At 44.2% G+C, this 17,702-nt stretch overlaps 1 protein-coding gene across 1 annotated transcript in view; it reads right to left on the bottom strand.

The window, feature by feature from the left end:
• Positions 1-1,022: 1,022 nt before the first annotated feature.
• The window catches only part of GALNT10 (polypeptide N-acetylgalactosaminyltransferase 10), a gene marked incomplete at its 5' end in the record, with an annotated part of 75,652 nt that continues 58,972 nt past the window's right edge, over positions 1,023-17,702 (bottom strand). The window contains 7 exons of the mRNA XM_084215783.1: positions 1,023-2,001; positions 2,701-2,850; positions 4,585-4,701; positions 5,943-6,164; positions 7,952-8,059; positions 15,835-15,952; positions 16,838-17,021. Of these exons, the coding sequence (XP_084071909.1) occupies positions 1,834-2,001; positions 2,701-2,850; positions 4,585-4,701; positions 5,943-6,164; positions 7,952-8,059; positions 15,835-15,952; positions 16,838-17,021 (1,067 nt within the window). The 3' untranslated portion in view covers positions 1,023-1,833. The remainder of the gene's footprint in view (positions 2,002-2,700; positions 2,851-4,584; positions 4,702-5,942; positions 6,165-7,951; positions 8,060-15,834; positions 15,953-16,837; positions 17,022-17,702) is intronic.

The raw sequence follows: 17,702 nt of genomic DNA, 5'->3' as shown, positions 1-17,702 counted from the left end.
CTTGTTTGCTCCCAGCTGCCAGGCACAGCACCACATGGCCTCCAACACATCTGAAACATGGGACACAACCCTACAATTGGCAACAAAAGGGCTTTTGCTTTTGGAGCTCTGCAGAGGGAGCTACCCTGCTTGTTTTGGGACACCAGAGAAGCATCTCCTTGCCTTCACATGAGAGACATCCTAGAGCAGAGCTTCCCTGTGCCTCTGAGGAGGGGCAATGTACTAACCATGCTCATCAAGCATACCACAGAGGTCCCCTCCTCATCACCCCAGAACTGGCTGCATGCTACCTACTCTTGCAACACGCCTGCATGGGCAGCTAGACAAACCAAGGAGCTGGGCAATTCCTGGCAAAGGAATCCTGTTCACTAACTTACACAGCATCTGTTCACTGCATCATCATTCCCAGCTTTTACCAGAAAATGCCACTGCTCCCTTCAGTACAAGACTAAGTCAGGGGAACTAGTAAATGTGCTTTTGCAACAATTTAATTTTAAGCCAGATTTTTAAAAAATACTTGCTTCAGATAGACTTGAACCAATGGTCCTCCATTCATTCTTTAGTGTCAGTACACTCCAGCTCCTGGGATGAGACAATCCTGGTTCACTGTTTGGCAGATCCCACGGCCAAACCAGAAGGGGTAACACCTTGCACTGCTCACTCACTGCACAAGGGAGAGGGTACCAGAAAAATGGGTCCATCAGTCCCACATCTCTGCTGAAGCACACAGATTTGCAGTCACAGTAAACTGTACAGTGCTGTGGGTCCTGGGAAATGAGGAGAGATTATTAGCACGTTTCCACAAGGCTCGAACACCACTGACCACAGGACTCAAGAAACTACAGACTGATGAACAAATGGATAAAGACCAATGGCTAATCTCAGCCCTGACTTTATTATCCTGAAATAATCTGCTCACACCAACTGTAAATTAACTTAGCCTTCAAGCCTTTAAAGGAAGAATGAAAATTGTCTTCACATAGTAGATTTAACTCAGAAATCCTAGAGATGTCTGTGCTAAAAAGGTTATAAGAGGCAAATTTGGAACCAGATATCCAAATGCTCTTAGCATAAAGTCTTTACCTGTAAGAACTGCGATTATTTAAAAACCCTCTGCTAATCTTTCACCTTGAAGATTCAACAGTGAGTGACAAACTGACTGCAAAGTGAATGGACCAGAAACCCAGATTCCTCATGGCTAATAACAACAGCCATATTCCCAACACTTGGCTGCACTTCCACTAGAGCTCATTCCTTCATCAGAGCTATGATTTGGAAAGTAATAATACTCAACCTGTTTGAAATATATTTGGTTCTGGGCAAAAAAATGCACATTTCATTTTACAATAATGGGCATTTTTTTTTTTTTTTTGATCGGACGCTTAAATCTTGTCTTCAATATTTTACTTATATGGAGTTTGGAAGATAAAGCACCTATGTGGGAATGCTTCAGTGGGTGGTATAGCAGCTACAAACAGTCCTGCAGGGTCCTGGATAACAAAATCATTTAACACCAGACCCCAGTGGGAAATAAAACAAAAAAGGTAAAAAATAAAAAGCGCCATTTGAAACACATTCAGACTCCTCTAAAAACAGAGTTTCTGTTCAGTCTCAGCACAGAAGTGGCTCTGGCAAAGCCTTTAAAATTCCACCATTCCCAGAAGAGAAGGATGCAGCATCTTCACAATAAAGACTGGCCTGCTAGTTAACCTTCTCCTGAGATTCTCCCTTTTACCTTCACTAAGTGTTTAAAAAAAAGTATTAAAAATTTTTTTTGTAACCCTCCCCAGTAAAAACTATAATTGTAAAATATATATATTTTCTCTCAGTCTTTTAAAGATCAAGGTTTCTGTTAAATTTTTCCAAGATAGTTGAGTTTGTGTGTTCAAATATCCACTGCTGTGTTGGAGATGAAGGATTGCAGCTATTCATAAAGATCTTTCGATCACTCTCACTGCAGTCCATACAGCTGCTGCTGACTGGGTGGTAGAGGGTCTTGTCCTGGAGGAGAGAAATTTGATGTGAGCTTGAGTGGAGAAGAAAAGTTGTTTTAAAACCAACAGAAAGAAGTCTTAAAAAGCAATTATGTCACTTGGGAGTATATGAAGTTGTTCCACACTTAACTGGTTAACAAGTGTCTGGGTTCATTCCCACCCCTTCCAAGAGAATGCAGCCCAATCCCTCACCTGTACTGGGACTCTCTAAAGCTCCCCAGGGGCTTTCAATGGAATCCTGCTGCATCCCTCTTGGGCACCATGCCAGCAGATTGCAAGGACTAGGACAGGGCACTTAGACAAGAATTTACTTACCTGTGGCCTAGAACTGCATTGTTTAGTAGGAGGATGAATAAATCCTTATCTACTTTTGGCAAGACATTGCAGTGCACAGAACAAACCAAATCTCAGAACACCTTTTTGCAAACTCAAGGGCATTGCACCACCTCACTGTCAGCTGTGGGGACACTGCATAGAGATTGTCCCCTGCTCAGGAGCCCTGGGGTCCTCACCTTTCTAAAGAGTGAAACAGGGGAGTCACCTCTTTTTAACCCATGGTACAATGACAACAGGCTGTCTGCAGATTCTCTTATTACAGCTACATGAAGAGAAGGAATAAAACATTGTGGTGACATTTTCAGGAAACGTAAGCGCCTCAGGCAATTTGACACCTTAGATGAGAATACGCCCACACGCACAGACTCACTTTTCTGTATCTCCAGAGCTGGTTCCCCTTCATTCCATGACAGTCATAGAGGGTCACAGGGCTGCTGTGGGAAATGGCATCAAAACAAAACTTCTTGGTGTGCTGAGGATCCCCTGGACGGATGTCCTCTCTCCAGCTGAAGGTGAATACCTGTCAGGACAAACAGGACCCTCACAATGGCTGGTACTGGGTATAATACTTTCACTGGCAGAATGCTGTGAAAGTGGGGTGGGGATGGCTTCAAGGAAAGGACAGTATCTTCTAGAGGAAAAACTCCTCCTGCCTCTGGGGACAGGGACTGCTGACCAGGGGACTCTGTACCAGCTGTCATACAGCATGTGAAAAGAGATTGTGCTGCGGCAGCCAGCCATGCTGGTCAGCCTGGGTACTAGAGCAGCCCTGGATGTCTCTGCAATGCAGACATACATCAAGGATTAAGTGAGCAGCTGACCAAGTACAGCCCTTCCCAGCCAGCAAAAAAGTCAGAGAGCTCCAGCAGCTCAGAGTTAACGCTGGCAGTGAACCCCAGAGTCTGCACAGGCAGCCTGCAGTCACCTTGAGAAATTGTCCCACACTCCTGGGACAAGAGACCAGGAGCCACAGCTTCCCACCCCACCCACAGGAGTGCAGGAAGGGCAAACACTTGGGCGTTGCTTCCTGATGCTCCCTTCTACTGACCCTGCAATGAAGTCTCAGCACTCTCAGGTGAAATGAAGGAATGAAGGAGGGACTCTAGAGAGCAGAGGAAGAGTTTTAACTCCAGTAACTGAGCACATCCATGCCTGGCAATGCAGTGCCCTGATGAAAGGGCAGCACTGGCCCATGTGCTTCTGCAGGGCTGCCAGCCAGCACGCCTCCCTTCCAGTCCCTAAGGAAAAGGCTGTTCTGGAGGCTCCTTTGGAGTCAGCTGGAGGAATAGTTCTCATCAGAGATCTCTCATGGGGCACTCAGAAAGACAAGCAATGATCAGGGTGCTGCTATTTGAAGCAGTGTGGCCAAAAACTTTTGCACAAAGAAACTACTGTGTTCTTGGTTGTCTTTTAAATCCCTCTTGAGACAGAAATTACCACAATCATTTAGGCTCAACGCTACTCAGAAGTTCAAACCGCATTCTCTTCCTAAACATAAGCCAAAACTAATTTTCAAGATCCTCCTGACACAACAGAGGCTTAGTTTTGGACCGTGCCTGAGTAAATTGGTTTTGTTTCTATTTTTCACGCATCAAATTGATATGCAACAACCCTCTGTCTCCTACTACTGAAGCCATTCCCTGAAGAGTTATGCATGGCTCTGTAATAGAGGCATTGTTTTCTTGATTCTTTCTCAGCTCAGCTGCTACAGTTTAGACAAACTAATATTTTCCTCCCTTCTGTTACAATAAAGCTGTCGTTTCTGGCACCTCATATGTTGAGAGGGTGAATCTATAACCTGGCTGGTTTCATCTCTCCTGCAATGGTTGGGTGTTTATAATGCATTTGCCTCCTGTCAGGAGGATGATAGTGAACAGTTATTGAATGCTCCTGCAGGTTCATTAATATGCATGATGCTCCTCTATCACTTCTTTCAGCACAACCTTTGAAGTTAATATTCACTTTGTTACATATTACAGCTGCCTTGTTACTGGTTTATTGTTTTGGCACACTGTTTTCTTGTCATTTCTTTTGTTCACTCTGAGAACTTCAAAGCAGAGGTAAAAGCTCTGCACAGTCTGCCAGGCTCCAGACCCCCATGTACCACAAGCACAAGCCACATCCTGTCCCAAAGCACAATCAGCATGAGAGCCTTGGGGTGCACCTGACAGCTCTGAATGGCCTTCCTTCAGCACTGGTCCTTGGAACCTGTCCCTGCCCAGATTCAGGGGCTGATGATTTCTCAGGTTGTTACCTGCACGTTGTTCCATGCTGCCTCTCCTCTGTCCTTCACACAGTTTTCCAGCCTCAGGGGGGATCCCAGGGCTCCATGCTTAGTATCCACACACAGTCCAGTTCCCACATTGCGGATCTGAAATAGTGAATTAATCACTGAATCTCCGACTCCTACCAGCAAAGAAAGCTCAAATAGTCTCAAATTGCAGCAGTATTTGTATGAAGATAGTTTTTAAGATTCCTCTCTTAACTATGAGTCTGAGCTGGACAGCAACAGCTGGAAGAAAGCACAGAACTCCAAATGGGACCTGCTGTACCCCCAGCACAGAGCAAAACCTAGCAGTGACAGGACTAGAGAGCCCACTATGGGCTCAGTTGTGCTATTTTTCACAGGTCTGTACCTTGTACATCCTCCCTTAAGTCTGTGCCAGTGTGAATATGCTGTAGCAAATGTACAATGAATGTTGCTCTTCTGGATTCTTAAGTACTTTAGATTTGTGAGTTACTCTTGTGCTACAGTAAATTCTACATAAAGCTTTTGTTGAATTGTTTAACTTAAGCTATAGATTAAATGCTGTTAAGTTTAAGTGCTGGTTAACTGTTAGGCTTAAACTGTTGGTTGAATTCAGAGCTAAGTTTAGTAAGGGGGTCCACTCTGAACCTTTTGATTCCATGGGAGGATCTCCCTTATTCTTTTTTATCCTTACCCTTTTCCATCCCCAGTCTTCACACAGGTTGATTTCAATTTTAGATTAATTGATTTTAGATTTTAGTTTGCTTTTTCTCCTAGTGCTTTAACCCTTTGTAAAGTAGTAGAATGAACCTTACCAATAAATTTTGTCATGCTTTCACTTTTATATTACACCTGTTTTTGCCAACATCTTTGCCAGTGATTCTTTAAGCAACCCAAAACACTCAGCCATGAGAGTCGTGTGTAACACAGCCTGGCTCCTGTGGTGGTTCTACTCCCAGAACACAGCTGACTTTCAAAAATATGGATGGTTTTCCTGCCGTTCACATGGGAAAGCTAAGGACAAGAGTAGCTCAACACAGTTGTGAAGCCCTTTGGAAATACAAGATTTCACTATTGCTCAGCTGCCGCCTCTCCCTAATCCTCCCTCTGGCATATTCTGCTTTCTACTAAATACACAACATGCAGAACAAGCCAAGTCTCTATTCTCGTTGGAGCTGTGCACTAATAGAAGCAGCTGCCTGCCCAACTGCCTGCTTTGATCAGGCCAGTGCAATGGTAGAGGAGTTTGGGGTTTTGAAACATCAAGCAGATCTTTAAACACTCGCTCGCACCTTACTCACAGCAACTGAGGCACATGGGCAGCCTTAAAAAACCAAACTGCAGATGTCAGAGCACAAACTTGCCTCTCCCCAGGCAGCTGCTGGAGGCTCCACTGGTGGGTAGAACTTTGGCAAGTCCCAGGCGACCTCGTTCATGAACCACTTGAAGCTTTTGCAGTTGAGGTTGTTGCGAAGCTCCTTCTGCGCGGCGACGTCGCCCGCAGAGAGGTGCCGGTACTCGGGTCTGCGCTGGTAAATGTACTCTGCATATTCATCCATCCACACCTCAGCCACCCTCTTCAGGTTCTGGGGGGGGGAGAGTGAGAGGGGAAACCACCTGAGAGTGCTGCACAAGCCACCATTAGCATTCAGAGCAGCTCGCATGTTTTTGCTCAGAAAGGATTTTCATTCACATCCACTCTTTCTCTCCAGCTTCAGGACAAAGATTATTTTTATTACTCTGTAGTTCCAAGGGACTTTTAGAAAGATATTTTCAGTTGAGGTCAAAACAGAATCCTGGCACTTGGCCATTATATCTAGTTCCTTGTGGCTAAGAAAAACAACATTAATCAAAAGTTTTTTTTTTTTCCTTTTTTTCTGTAAGGAAACTAGTCAGAGCATGATGCTGGTAAATACCACAGGACATTCAAAGGTCTCTGACAAAAAGCTGCTTTCTTAAATCCTTCTTATTGCATCTTTTATATCCATCTTGGAATGGGATTTGAAGTACTCCCTTCTGAAAAGCTCTAGTTCACAATACTCTTTCTTAGCACTATTTTTCCATTTTCTTGGGTAAAACTCTTGAGATACCTCAGGAATACAGAGCTTTCAGGTGATGACCCTTCAGAACAGAAGCAAAGGGTTTTACCTTGTGGCAGCAGCACATTTCATGTATTACTGTAAAGCTTAATCCCCTCTGCACCTCCAAGACAGCAACAAACACCACCCACTCAAGACAACCTGCTTGTCACAGTGCCCTTGAGAGTGCTGGAGCTTGGGATGCTCTCTGGCAACATCAGGCACATTCTTGGTGCCCTTTGGTAATGTTCTGTGTGCAGTTGTGACTTCTCACCTGAAGCTGCTCAGTCCAGCAGTGATCATTTACTACCAAAAAAGTTAGGAAGCTAAGAGAGAGCAATATGCTGATCCTGCCCCAAGTGCAACCTGCACACAACAGGAACAGGTGTTTACCTCAAGGTGTCTGTTAAGATGCCAAGAAACAGCCTTTCCTACCTCTCTGCTGCCTCCTTCCAGCACTGTGGGAGTACACAAAAGCCAAATACTTGAAATCAAAATACTATGAATCAAAAGAAGTACAGCTCCCTCCTGAAGAGATGGCACAGACAGGAGAGTGCTCTGTAGCTCTGACAGGTCATTGCTGGGCTGAGGAATAAATCCAGATCTATAACTGGGGTGATGCCATTAAAGCATTGTAACACTGTGCAAGCCTTAAGATTTCAGAACAGCAGGGCACCTCTCTGAGGTTTTTAGTTTTGCAGCCTTCCTGCTCCTAGGATGTTTTTCTCCCACCAGAGGGCAATGCAATCCCTCCTCAATTTGAAAATTAGCTAGAGAAACCCAGTGCAGGATAGAAGAAAGCTCTTTCTTCTTTGGGCTACACTAGATTAAGAAATAAGATGGCACGGAACATTCCACTGTGGAAAATTACAGCTTGCCCATTCAGTGGTCTGTGTTGCTTGAAGTTGAGAGGTCTTTCAATCACCAAAACCAATCACCAGGCTGAAGCCTGCTGCTCTTAGAGAGCACGGCTATAAAATGACTGAAGTTATTATACAAATAAAGCCATATCTTGTTTTTATAGGCAGCGCCTGATCACAAAGTCCCTGCCCAGCACCCAGCAGTGGCTGATGTCTGGAGCATGGCAGCTGTTCACACACACATCTGCAGCTCCCTGGGCTCTCTTCCCTTTGTGCTACACATCCACCACTGCAAAACTGCTCAGCTTGCACTGTACAAGTGCAAATTACAGACAAAAACCCCGACATTTGCCTCCCATTGTGGGGTGAGAATAGAGAGCAGCACAGTCACGCTGCTGTCAGACTCCTGCTGTGGGGAATGCCACTGCCACTTACTCTTGCCAGGCTGACTCCTGTGGGAACCTTGTATGGAACATATTTCCTATAGATATGACCAACTCTAGAGCAAGGGATGTCCTCCATGCGACCTCCACACATCCATACCTGTGGAACAGCAGAGAAACACATTCAGTCTTGGCTTTGTGGAGGAAAATGAAGAGACTTTCAAGTAATAAAAAAACTTAACCCAGATTTTTACATTAAAGTACACTCTCCCCAAATCCCCTCCCCTCCCTGCCTTAGTCCCAAATCCTATAACAACCTGCTTAGAGCCATTCAGCAAGCTTTGATTTAGCAAAAGAGCTCTCAAGCCTTCTATACAGAAAAGAACAGGGAAAAAAATTCAAGCAATGAGAAAACAGCACACACCTCGCTTTAAACTGATATATGTTACTACAGCAATAGTAACCACAATAGTTAAACTGGGCTGCCATAAAAATCCCTGGGTGTGGGTTGTGTAACGAGGCTGTAAAAGGGAGGCCATCTCCCTAGTACAGGTGGTCATGTGTTATGCAAAAGGCTTCCAGGGAATTCATGAGCCTCTTCAAGCGCCAGAAATCAGAAGAAACTGCTACTTTTTCCTGTGGTTATCACTGCTCTTTTATGGTTTCATTGCTGACATTCATTCATTGCTTTTGCAGGCTTACAATTAAGTGGAAATCTCTGCCTGGTGAACACATAAATAGCTTTAAAAAAGACCTCAGGAAGTCACTAGAACACACTGTTAGTTGGAGATGACTACCTTGATGCTTGGTTAATGTCTAGAGTGGGCCCAAAAGCTTCCTTCCACATCTGGGAAGATTTCACTTTGTGCCAGCACTCTGCAACAACTTTCTTTTATTCTTTATTTATAGTGTGGATGTAGTAATTTTGTCCAAGTGAAACAAAAGGAGACGTTTTCTAAACCAGCCAATCTACCTCATTAGATTTAAGAACTATTTCTGTGTTTCTCAGAAAAATCCAATCAATACTTAAATAAAAAATACCCTTTAAAATGCCAAAGAAATGACTTTCTGAATTCCTGAAGGGAGGCATTGCCTTTGCCCTTCTCTTTGTCCCCAGATCCCATGGGAGTACCCCAAAGGCCATGGGTTTTGGGCAGGCTGGTGCAGTGCTCTTGGTTTCCCTGTTCACTGGGGCTAATTTGAGCCAGCACAGTTCACTGTACAATGAGCTTAGTCAACAGCTTCACACATAGCAGGCAATTCCATTAATATTCTACAGCGACAATATTAAATACTTAGCTCGGAAGAGAAATATTTGGCCAAGGCTGCAGCATAATTATTAGCTCTGACACTAAAGTCCTCTGGAGTTTCAGCTCTGTCTGCTGGCCCTAATAATTACAGTCATTTGCTGACTGCATATAACCTAATGGAGGTTGGTTGCTCTCAGTTAGAGAAATATTTTTCACAAGCAACTTCTAAAGTTCAAGGTACTTAATTACATGTCGTTATGGTGAGAGAGACAAGAAGAAAGTTGACAATCACTCCTACAGAATTTCATTCCTTTTGTCCCTGCTGTGTCCTGAGAGGCTAGTGCAGAAGAGATGAAAAAGAAACTAGCACTCAGCTTCTGTGAAGCTTCTTATGGAATTAGAAATGCTTTTTATTCTGCAGTGACTGTGCTTTTGGCTGCAAAGGGCCAGAGTGTGATTTCACTGCTGGGAAATTAACAGGCTGAGAAACCAAGAATTTGGACATGGTTTGTGTTTCTAGGACAGAAATGGTTTGTGCAAGGCTGTAAGAGCTGCAACAGCCCTGGGAACCATAAAAACCTTCAGGAGCAGCGGCAGAAGCCCAGAGCTCAGTTGCACAGACACACGCACTCCTCAACACCCTGCACTGCACCCTGCAGCACGATTCCTGAGGGGTTCACAGCAGCTGCATTTGGTGTAACACACGCCTGGCTGCAAACGCCAGCCTGCTCTCCTTGCTGTCTGCCCAAAGGATTTCTCACCTGCCCTGTCTCTAAGGAAAGCTTTCAGCCAGGCCACCACAAATCCAGTTCTCTGGAACATGATGTCCCTGTGTAAGCTGAGCAGCAGAGCCCTGCAGTTGGTACAGCTGGAGAGGAGAGAGCTGTCCTTGTGCTGCAGAGCTGGAGAGGCAGCAGGAGTGGGAAGCTGGACAGAACTGATGGGCCAGGAGCTCCAAGCTGGTACAAGACTCCAGGCATAGATGACAACATCACATGAATACATGCAATGTGATCAGAAAAGCTACTTAACTGACTTGCTTAATAAGTAAAACCTAACATCAGTTTGACTTTTGTCTTGCTCATGCTTTAAAATATTGCAAACAATGCTGCAGTGGAGGCAATGGAAAGCTTCCTAATCCCTACCAGCAGAGCTCAGTGACCCTTTCAAGGTACTTTGCCACCTCTGTGCCTTTTTAACGTTGCCTCACACTGCAAGTGACAGTATGGCACCTGCAGTACAAATCTAATTTTAAAGGCATGCTTTCCATTCATTCGTTGCTGCTTTGATTTATTTTATTAGTGAGCTGCTTTGTGTGGTGACAGAACTCATTACAACCTCCATAAAGACAATTACCAGTCCTTATCTATACAACTGGAAGAAAGGGGAGAGGGAAAGAGCGTGATATGCATTGGTAAAACACAGCTAACAAAAGCATTAGAAAGCCAGAGCTAAAGGTCAAAGAATTGCATCTAGGGGTCTGTCAAAGAGTAAATGCAAGAGAAGCAAACCCAAAATAGCTGTGTGCTGGTGAGGGAATGCTTCCACTCAGTTACTGATATTTGGTGGTTTTTAAACAAGAGTACAGTTCCCAGGCATGACACACCAGAATGTACACTGCTAAAAATACCGTGCTGTCAGAGAGCTGAAATGGTGCTGGGCTGTGGGGCAGCACCTCATGCCTTCCCCACAACACTGACTGTCACTTACTGCCTTCTCTAGGCCTGTTTCTTCTAGGTGTTTTACACATCTTGCCTCACTCCTCAGCTGACATGACAGAAAACGTCAGAGCCTGAACTTGCACCCGATTTCAAACAGCCATTTACGCCGCAAGAACAAGAATTAAAGCTGGTCAGGCAGACAGTGCTTCTTACAATAATCTAATCAGATCTCATCAAGAGAGGACAGGAAATTTCTCTTCCTCCTCAGGCACAATTTTGCCAATCTTCATTTTGGGCTTGGAATCCAGCAGCTGACAGATCTGCTAGAATTAAGAGAAAACCTGGCTACGCGGAGGTCAATGGGCACACAGAGCAGATTTAGCTAAGGCCACAATCTCACCCTAATAATAAAAACCACACAAGGGAAATAAACTAGCACTGGTGATATTGCTTCCATCTTCCCAGCAGCCTGGAGAGCTGTAACTCCATATTCATAAAGTGACTCCAGAGCCTTTGATTCAGTCAGTATGCTGTGAAAGCAGCAGATAATATGCCACCTATTCTCTACATGGGAATGTTATGCTGATCCAATTCCCTTTCTGCAATTTCAGAAAACAATGTCAGGTAAGACAGCTGAACCTCTCCTCTCAAACACACAATACAATGCTGCAGTTGGTGTGTGAACACAAATTATCTGGGTATACAAGGTTTATGGTTTCCAAAGACTGCACCATGATGAGACAATGCTTCCCAAGAGAGGGGAAAAACACAAAGGATAGTTAAGCCTCGAAAATAAAGCTGCTTCTGCAGGAGACAACAGAAATGAAGACCATGGGATGGACCAACAGAGAGCAGCTGGCTGGTTGTGTGAGCACACACTGAAAGGTGGGAAGAAAAGGGCACAGAGGATAAGTCAAGGGGGTTCTCTTTATAACAAAGTAGGTGAGAGGATGAAAGCAAGGGCAATAACTCAGGGAAATGGTAATCCTCTATACTGGAAGCATCAGCTGCTCCTGCTGCTGGAACTTGGTGCTCTCTGAGAGATTAAGGCAGCCCATGAGGCACTGGAATCTGTTTGCACAGCACCTTCTCACACACCACACACCAGTACAGCCCCTCACCACCATCTGCAGCATTTGAGAGTAATGACAGCACTTTCTAATAATCACATTTCAGGGAGTGGAGGGGAGCACTTCCCTGCTGCTGCTTGGCAGGAGGCTGCTCAGGAACCTGAACCAAGAAGAGGGTGCACAGAGGCAAAAAATTCAAGGCAATGGTCTGAATCTGATCTGTGCATCACCAGATAGGAAGGGAGAGAGAAGCCACCCTGTACTGCAGCTGAGAGCCTTAGAATTAAGCAGCATGTGCTGGCTAAAATAAAAAAAAAAAAAACAACCAAAAAAATAACCACCACAAAAAAAGCAGCAGAATGCCTGGCCTGTTCCAGTGTGGGCAAACGTGAGCTGCTAGATAGTGGGGTGAGGATGTGCCTGGAATAAGCAGTGCAGGCTCACAATCAGCACTAACTTCAGCAACACAAGTAGAAATGCTGTCAGAAGGGATCCCTTGGCAGCTGCACCCAAACTACACACCTGCCAGAGCCCAGGGGCAAAATGGGAATCAGAAACGTGCTGCTGGCATGGAGCACAGCAGAGGCAGGCATTAGACATGTGAACAGAAGCTGTGCAGTACTTGGATTTGTTGGAAAATATGTAACATGTTTTAAGCTGTGGAATCAGAAGCAATTCATGTTGATGGCTTGGGAAAAGGATCTGGAAAAATGCAATGACCTACAATGACCAGAATAAGTGCAATGGCTCTTTTCCTATTGCTGAAGCAAGAATTGAAGACCACAAGTACTAACCAGCTCTTTTGTCTCCCTTTTAATTGTTCTTTTCAGGGAAACTGTCAATTTGGCTTGTTTGAACCGAGCACTTTGCATTTTATGAAGGCTTTACAATCTCCAAATTACAAGACAAACGTTTCTAAAACTGAAATGATTTATCACCTAGAGGGACATTCTGGATTCTTTCTTTACTCTTCAAGTACAGCACGCAATTAAAGGACTGAGAACCACACAACTCAGATCTGAGATACAAAGTACATCTCTATTTATGCCTACACAAGTCAGACATATCCCTTTTTATTCTTCTGTTTCCCCATAACCAAAAAAAAAAATCAGAGACTATGTATTTATGGAAGAGAGGCGTGAAGCAGTTTATTGAAGATTTATGTAAGCCAAACAGAATAGAAGCCACAAAAATACGGGAAAATAGGCAACACCATCTCAAATAAAACTGAGCATAGATAAGTGCTGTACAAAGTAGCACTTGCAGAAGGGAACAGTTTAAATGCTTCACACATACTGCTCCAAATTAAATGCACTTAGGTAAAAAAAAAAACCAAAGTGATTATGTAGGCAGCTGTTAAATTGTGTTTAGAGGAGGAAAGCTCCATTATAACTTTGGGTAAAGAATGAGTTTTGCTTCCACAATCAGGAAGGTTAAAAAAAAAAAAAGACCAGGAAAAACTGCAAGAGAGGAGAGGTGAGGAGTGACTCCAAAAAAGCAAAGAACCCCCCCTGAATGAAGCCTGCTGAAGAGAGGAACCAGGAGGCAGCAGAAAGGGAAAGGTGACAAACGCCCCACTGAGACAGCTGGGAATGCCTGTTTACCCTCTTTCCAAAATACAAGAACACACACTTCAAGGTCAGCACCTGGGAATTCCCCTGTAACTACCAGTGCAGACTGTGATCTGCCTGCTGTGTCTGGTGACCTGAGCCGGAACCACTGACCTGCAGCAGCGCTGGCTCACAGACTCTGGGCTGCTCCAGATGCACACAGGGCAAGAGAAGGAAGCAGTGCCCACTTTCTGCTTGAATATGGAATGGATAGATCAACTCCTTCCTTTCTGAACTAGAAACTTCTGTTTTAAGAGATTGCTAAGACCCAGAAAGCAGAAAACCAGCAGTTAAGGTTAGAAAGTTCACCTCAAATTTTTGTCCCTCCTACATGCAATGTTTTCTAATGACGTCTGATGCACATGTTTCATACAAAGTGCAAGGCTTCTAGAGTTTGATCTACCCTCTAGCTAAATATTTTCTGAGGTGTTAAACACTGATGCTTTCTCTGTTTGCTTGCTTTAAAATTTCTGCTCAGAAGGAAGCAGAGCCAGCTGATAACAGAAATACGCATGATTTCCAAAAAGAAAGGCAAGAGGTTCCTAAATAAACTTGTTTATTTCCAGTTTCTCAGCAACAGAGCCCTGTATTTTAAAATAAAGGCAAAACCAGCAAAGCACAGTCCATGAATGGCCAAAAAAAGAATATGCTTAAGGAAAAAAAAAATCAAAACCACAAAAAAACCCAAGACCAAACAATCCCAGAAGTCCTGTATTCCTGGTGAGGCTCAAGAAGGCCAGATCCAATGCAATGGATCACAGGCCAGCTGTACAGAAGAGTACCTGCACCCACAACACCCAGGAACAGATTCTTTGTTAAAGCTGGGCTGTAAATCTGGCATGCTTAGGATCTGAATTCCCATGAGATAATAAATAATGTGAAAGCAGGTACCCCACACCTAAAGCCAGAGCTTTAAATTATTTGACTATGCACCTTTAACTACAAAATCTGAGTCTGCTTCTAAAGGTAAAAACGTAGCTCTAAGCTCACCAGGAAATGTCATAGCTTAATAAATTCTATGAACAAACCTTCTATTCTTGCAATTCCAGCAGAATTATTAAATCTATCAGCCACAGATGAATGTATCAATTTATCTTAATTTCTGAAAATACACTGAGCCTCTTTCAGTGAAAACTTCATTTTTCTGTTGCACAATGATGGAAAAAAGGGGGTCTTTGCAGAGATTAATTAAAGCAAATTTATCCCTCCATAAATTACCATCTCTGGACTGAAATAAAACACAGCATGTTTCAGAGGGGATAAGCAAACAGATGAATGAAGCAGTCTTATTTCCTGCAGATCAAGCAGTGTGACTGTCTGCTGTGGCACTGGAGACAAAGGGCTTGCCTAGCCACTGTCATCACTCTTGGAAACCAGCATTTTCAGAGAGGAAGAGCCTGAATGCTGCCCCTCCTGCAGAGAATGAGTGAGCGCCTTACACAATTTCATTACACGCAACACAAAGGTGAAATGGCTCTAACCACACTGGGAGGGTGCCCTGAGCCCTCCCTTCCTGCCACTGTTACAGAGGACAAGGGACATCCAAGGTGACTTATGGGTTCTGGTGGGGAAATGATGGAACAAAAGGCTGTCTCAAAATCAGGGTCTTTTCTCCCACAGTTTGCTGCCCAGTAGCACATGGGGTGTGTGTATGGCAGTGTGGCCTGCTGAGGATTGATATCTCCTGAACTGCACAGAGGCATGGAGATACAGAAATCTGTTCTGTAAGATACCAGCTGTGACTTGTCAGGGGAGAGAGGCAGAATTTTAGCTGCTGAAGCCAAACTGTGCACCACATCCCTGCTATCCTCCAGCCTCGTGCTAAGGCCAGCTAGCTTAGATCAGCGGCGTCCAGACACCTGCAAAATCAAATATTCAACCTCTGAAAGAAACCTCAAACAGAGTTTAATGTAGACATCTTTGCTCAGTTTGGTCCAGGCTATGGGAAGGATTCCCCCCACTGAAGAGAAGACTGGGTCCTCCTGGAACTGGAATCCTCCTTCCCTCAAGGAGAAGAGTATTTCACCATCTTGCCAGGGTGAGCACTAAGCAGTCCCAGAGGCAGAGGATCCATACCAGCTGACTTACCCTTGCTGGGAAGAGTACTTGCATCAGAGCTGTGACCACAGAATGGGCACACCCCAGCTAATTCTGCTCCAAAACTCACCCTCACAGCCACTGCTCACATCAGGGCTGATTTTTCTGTGTACTGTCTTACTACTCCCATCTCCTTCACCTTTAGTCACATGCAATAGTAAGGACAAGACAGATCATTCACATTCTGCACCTCAGAACAAATTCTTACTTTTCAAAACAAAAGTAATTTCCAGAGAACATAGCTCACCTTAAAGGATATTTCATACTGCTCTCCTCCCCATATCTCCAGACCTGCATCATACCCTCCCAGCTCCCAGAACCACTTTCTATCGACTGCAAACAGTCCTCCAGCCATTACAGGAGACCTTAAGGAAAAACCAGACTCCATATTACAAACACATTACAAAGACAAAGATCTCTAGCTAAACATTTAAAAAACAAAGCAAGATTTGACAAATATTCCCCACCCAGTGTTCCCAGTGCCTTGACAGCCCCATCAGTGCATCAAACAGTTGTTTTGGTGTTACCTACTGATTTCCCACTTGCAAAGGAGGAGGATTACACCAGGCTCCCTTCAGAACCTGCCAATGCCTCTCCTCCAAGCAGGCACGGAGTTGACCTTAAAGTGCCAGGGCAGCACCTCAGCCCAAGGGACCTGTATGCTCCACACAGCTCTGCTTCTGTTGTAGGATTGAGTCTTTGAGTTTGACCTCAAAAAGTGTTTTGTTGGTTTGGTTTTTTTTTTAAACACTGCAGAGTATAAAGGACAGCAGAACTGTCTCAATGTTGGCAAGCACAGCAACAGCAGAGCACAACTTGATCACAGATTTTCTTCTGCAGTGCACTGTAATAATCAAAATTGCTGCAATTATTCTGCTAAGTTTTCTTCTTCCCCCACCTGGGAATGACACATAACCCACCATTGATTTGTTGGTTTTGGCAGAGCAGTAGGGATACTAAGTTATGTTTGAAAGATCTCAGTAATAAATGACCGCATTAATTGCTACACGTTAGAGTTTTCAATGAAACGTTAACTTCTGCAGGAATTAACGTGGCAAAAAACAGCAATGGAAAGGAGAGTGTTCACAGCCCCTACACAATGCATTTCTTTAAAACCAGCAAAGCAAACAGCTGCCAAAAAAGCAAGTAGCTTAACACCAGCTTCTGGCTTTTGCTATGTTGAGGTGTAAACCAACCCTGCAGCAGGGTGTTATTTCATTAGCCGGTTCTTAGCAGTTTCAGTAACTTACTCAAAGGGATCACTGGGATCAGGTTTCTGTAACTCAGGGGGAATAGGGATCCTCTTGTAATACATCTCCCAGTCAAATGCCCCTCGCATTGCATCTCCAGCCTGGGTCTCATATCCAAAGTGGTCGTGATCAATAACGTCAATCATTGGGCAAACGATGGTCTTGCGGTTTCGGGCAATGCGATCTGAAGGTGGGAGAAACACGTTAGAAAACCTGCAGCAGCTGGTGCCTTTCACCATGAAATTGCAAAAAAAAGAGCATCAAAATATGAAGTTGTCCAAGAATGACACAGCTTTCTTCCTGTTCCTTCTCTCGTGAGCAGGTGCTCCAATTTAGATCAATTTATCTGTTACTTCTGCAATCACTGAGAGAAAAACACCAGGCACCCATCACCCAGAAGCAGAATGGGAAGACACAGCCACACTATCACAGAGAACTGACTGCCAGGCTAAAACCAGACTTCTTGTACTTGGTGAGCAATCCTCATTTCCACAAGTGACCAGGATGTGAACCCTTTCTGTGAGATCCAGACCCAGGGAATAACCCACTGCACCACCCAGCCCTAATTGCCATTTCAGACTAATGGCATAAGTACTCTCAGCAGGCTCAAGAAATGCAAGTGTTAACCTCCTCCCCTTCAACCTTTTCTTCCAACCAAATAATACAACACAGGATAAATTCCTGCATAAACATCTGGAATTCCTTAAATACTTTGTTACTGAGATGGTCTCTTGTTGGAAGTTAGCTCTCAGAGCAGAGGTGATAAAATGATGTTTCAGCTTCCAAAACACATCTCACAGAAATCCTTTCTGTGCTTTAAAAACCACAGCATCCTCTTCGTGTTCTCATTTAAATGGCATTGGAG

The sequence above is a fragment of the Fringilla coelebs genome (assembly GCF_963513975.1).
Source record: "Fringilla coelebs genome assembly, chromosome: 15".
NCBI classification, from domain to species: domain Eukaryota; kingdom Metazoa; phylum Chordata; class Aves; order Passeriformes; family Fringillidae; genus Fringilla; species Fringilla coelebs.
Note: the sequence above shows the minus strand (reverse complement) of the source record. Positions and strands in the feature narration are given on the sequence as shown.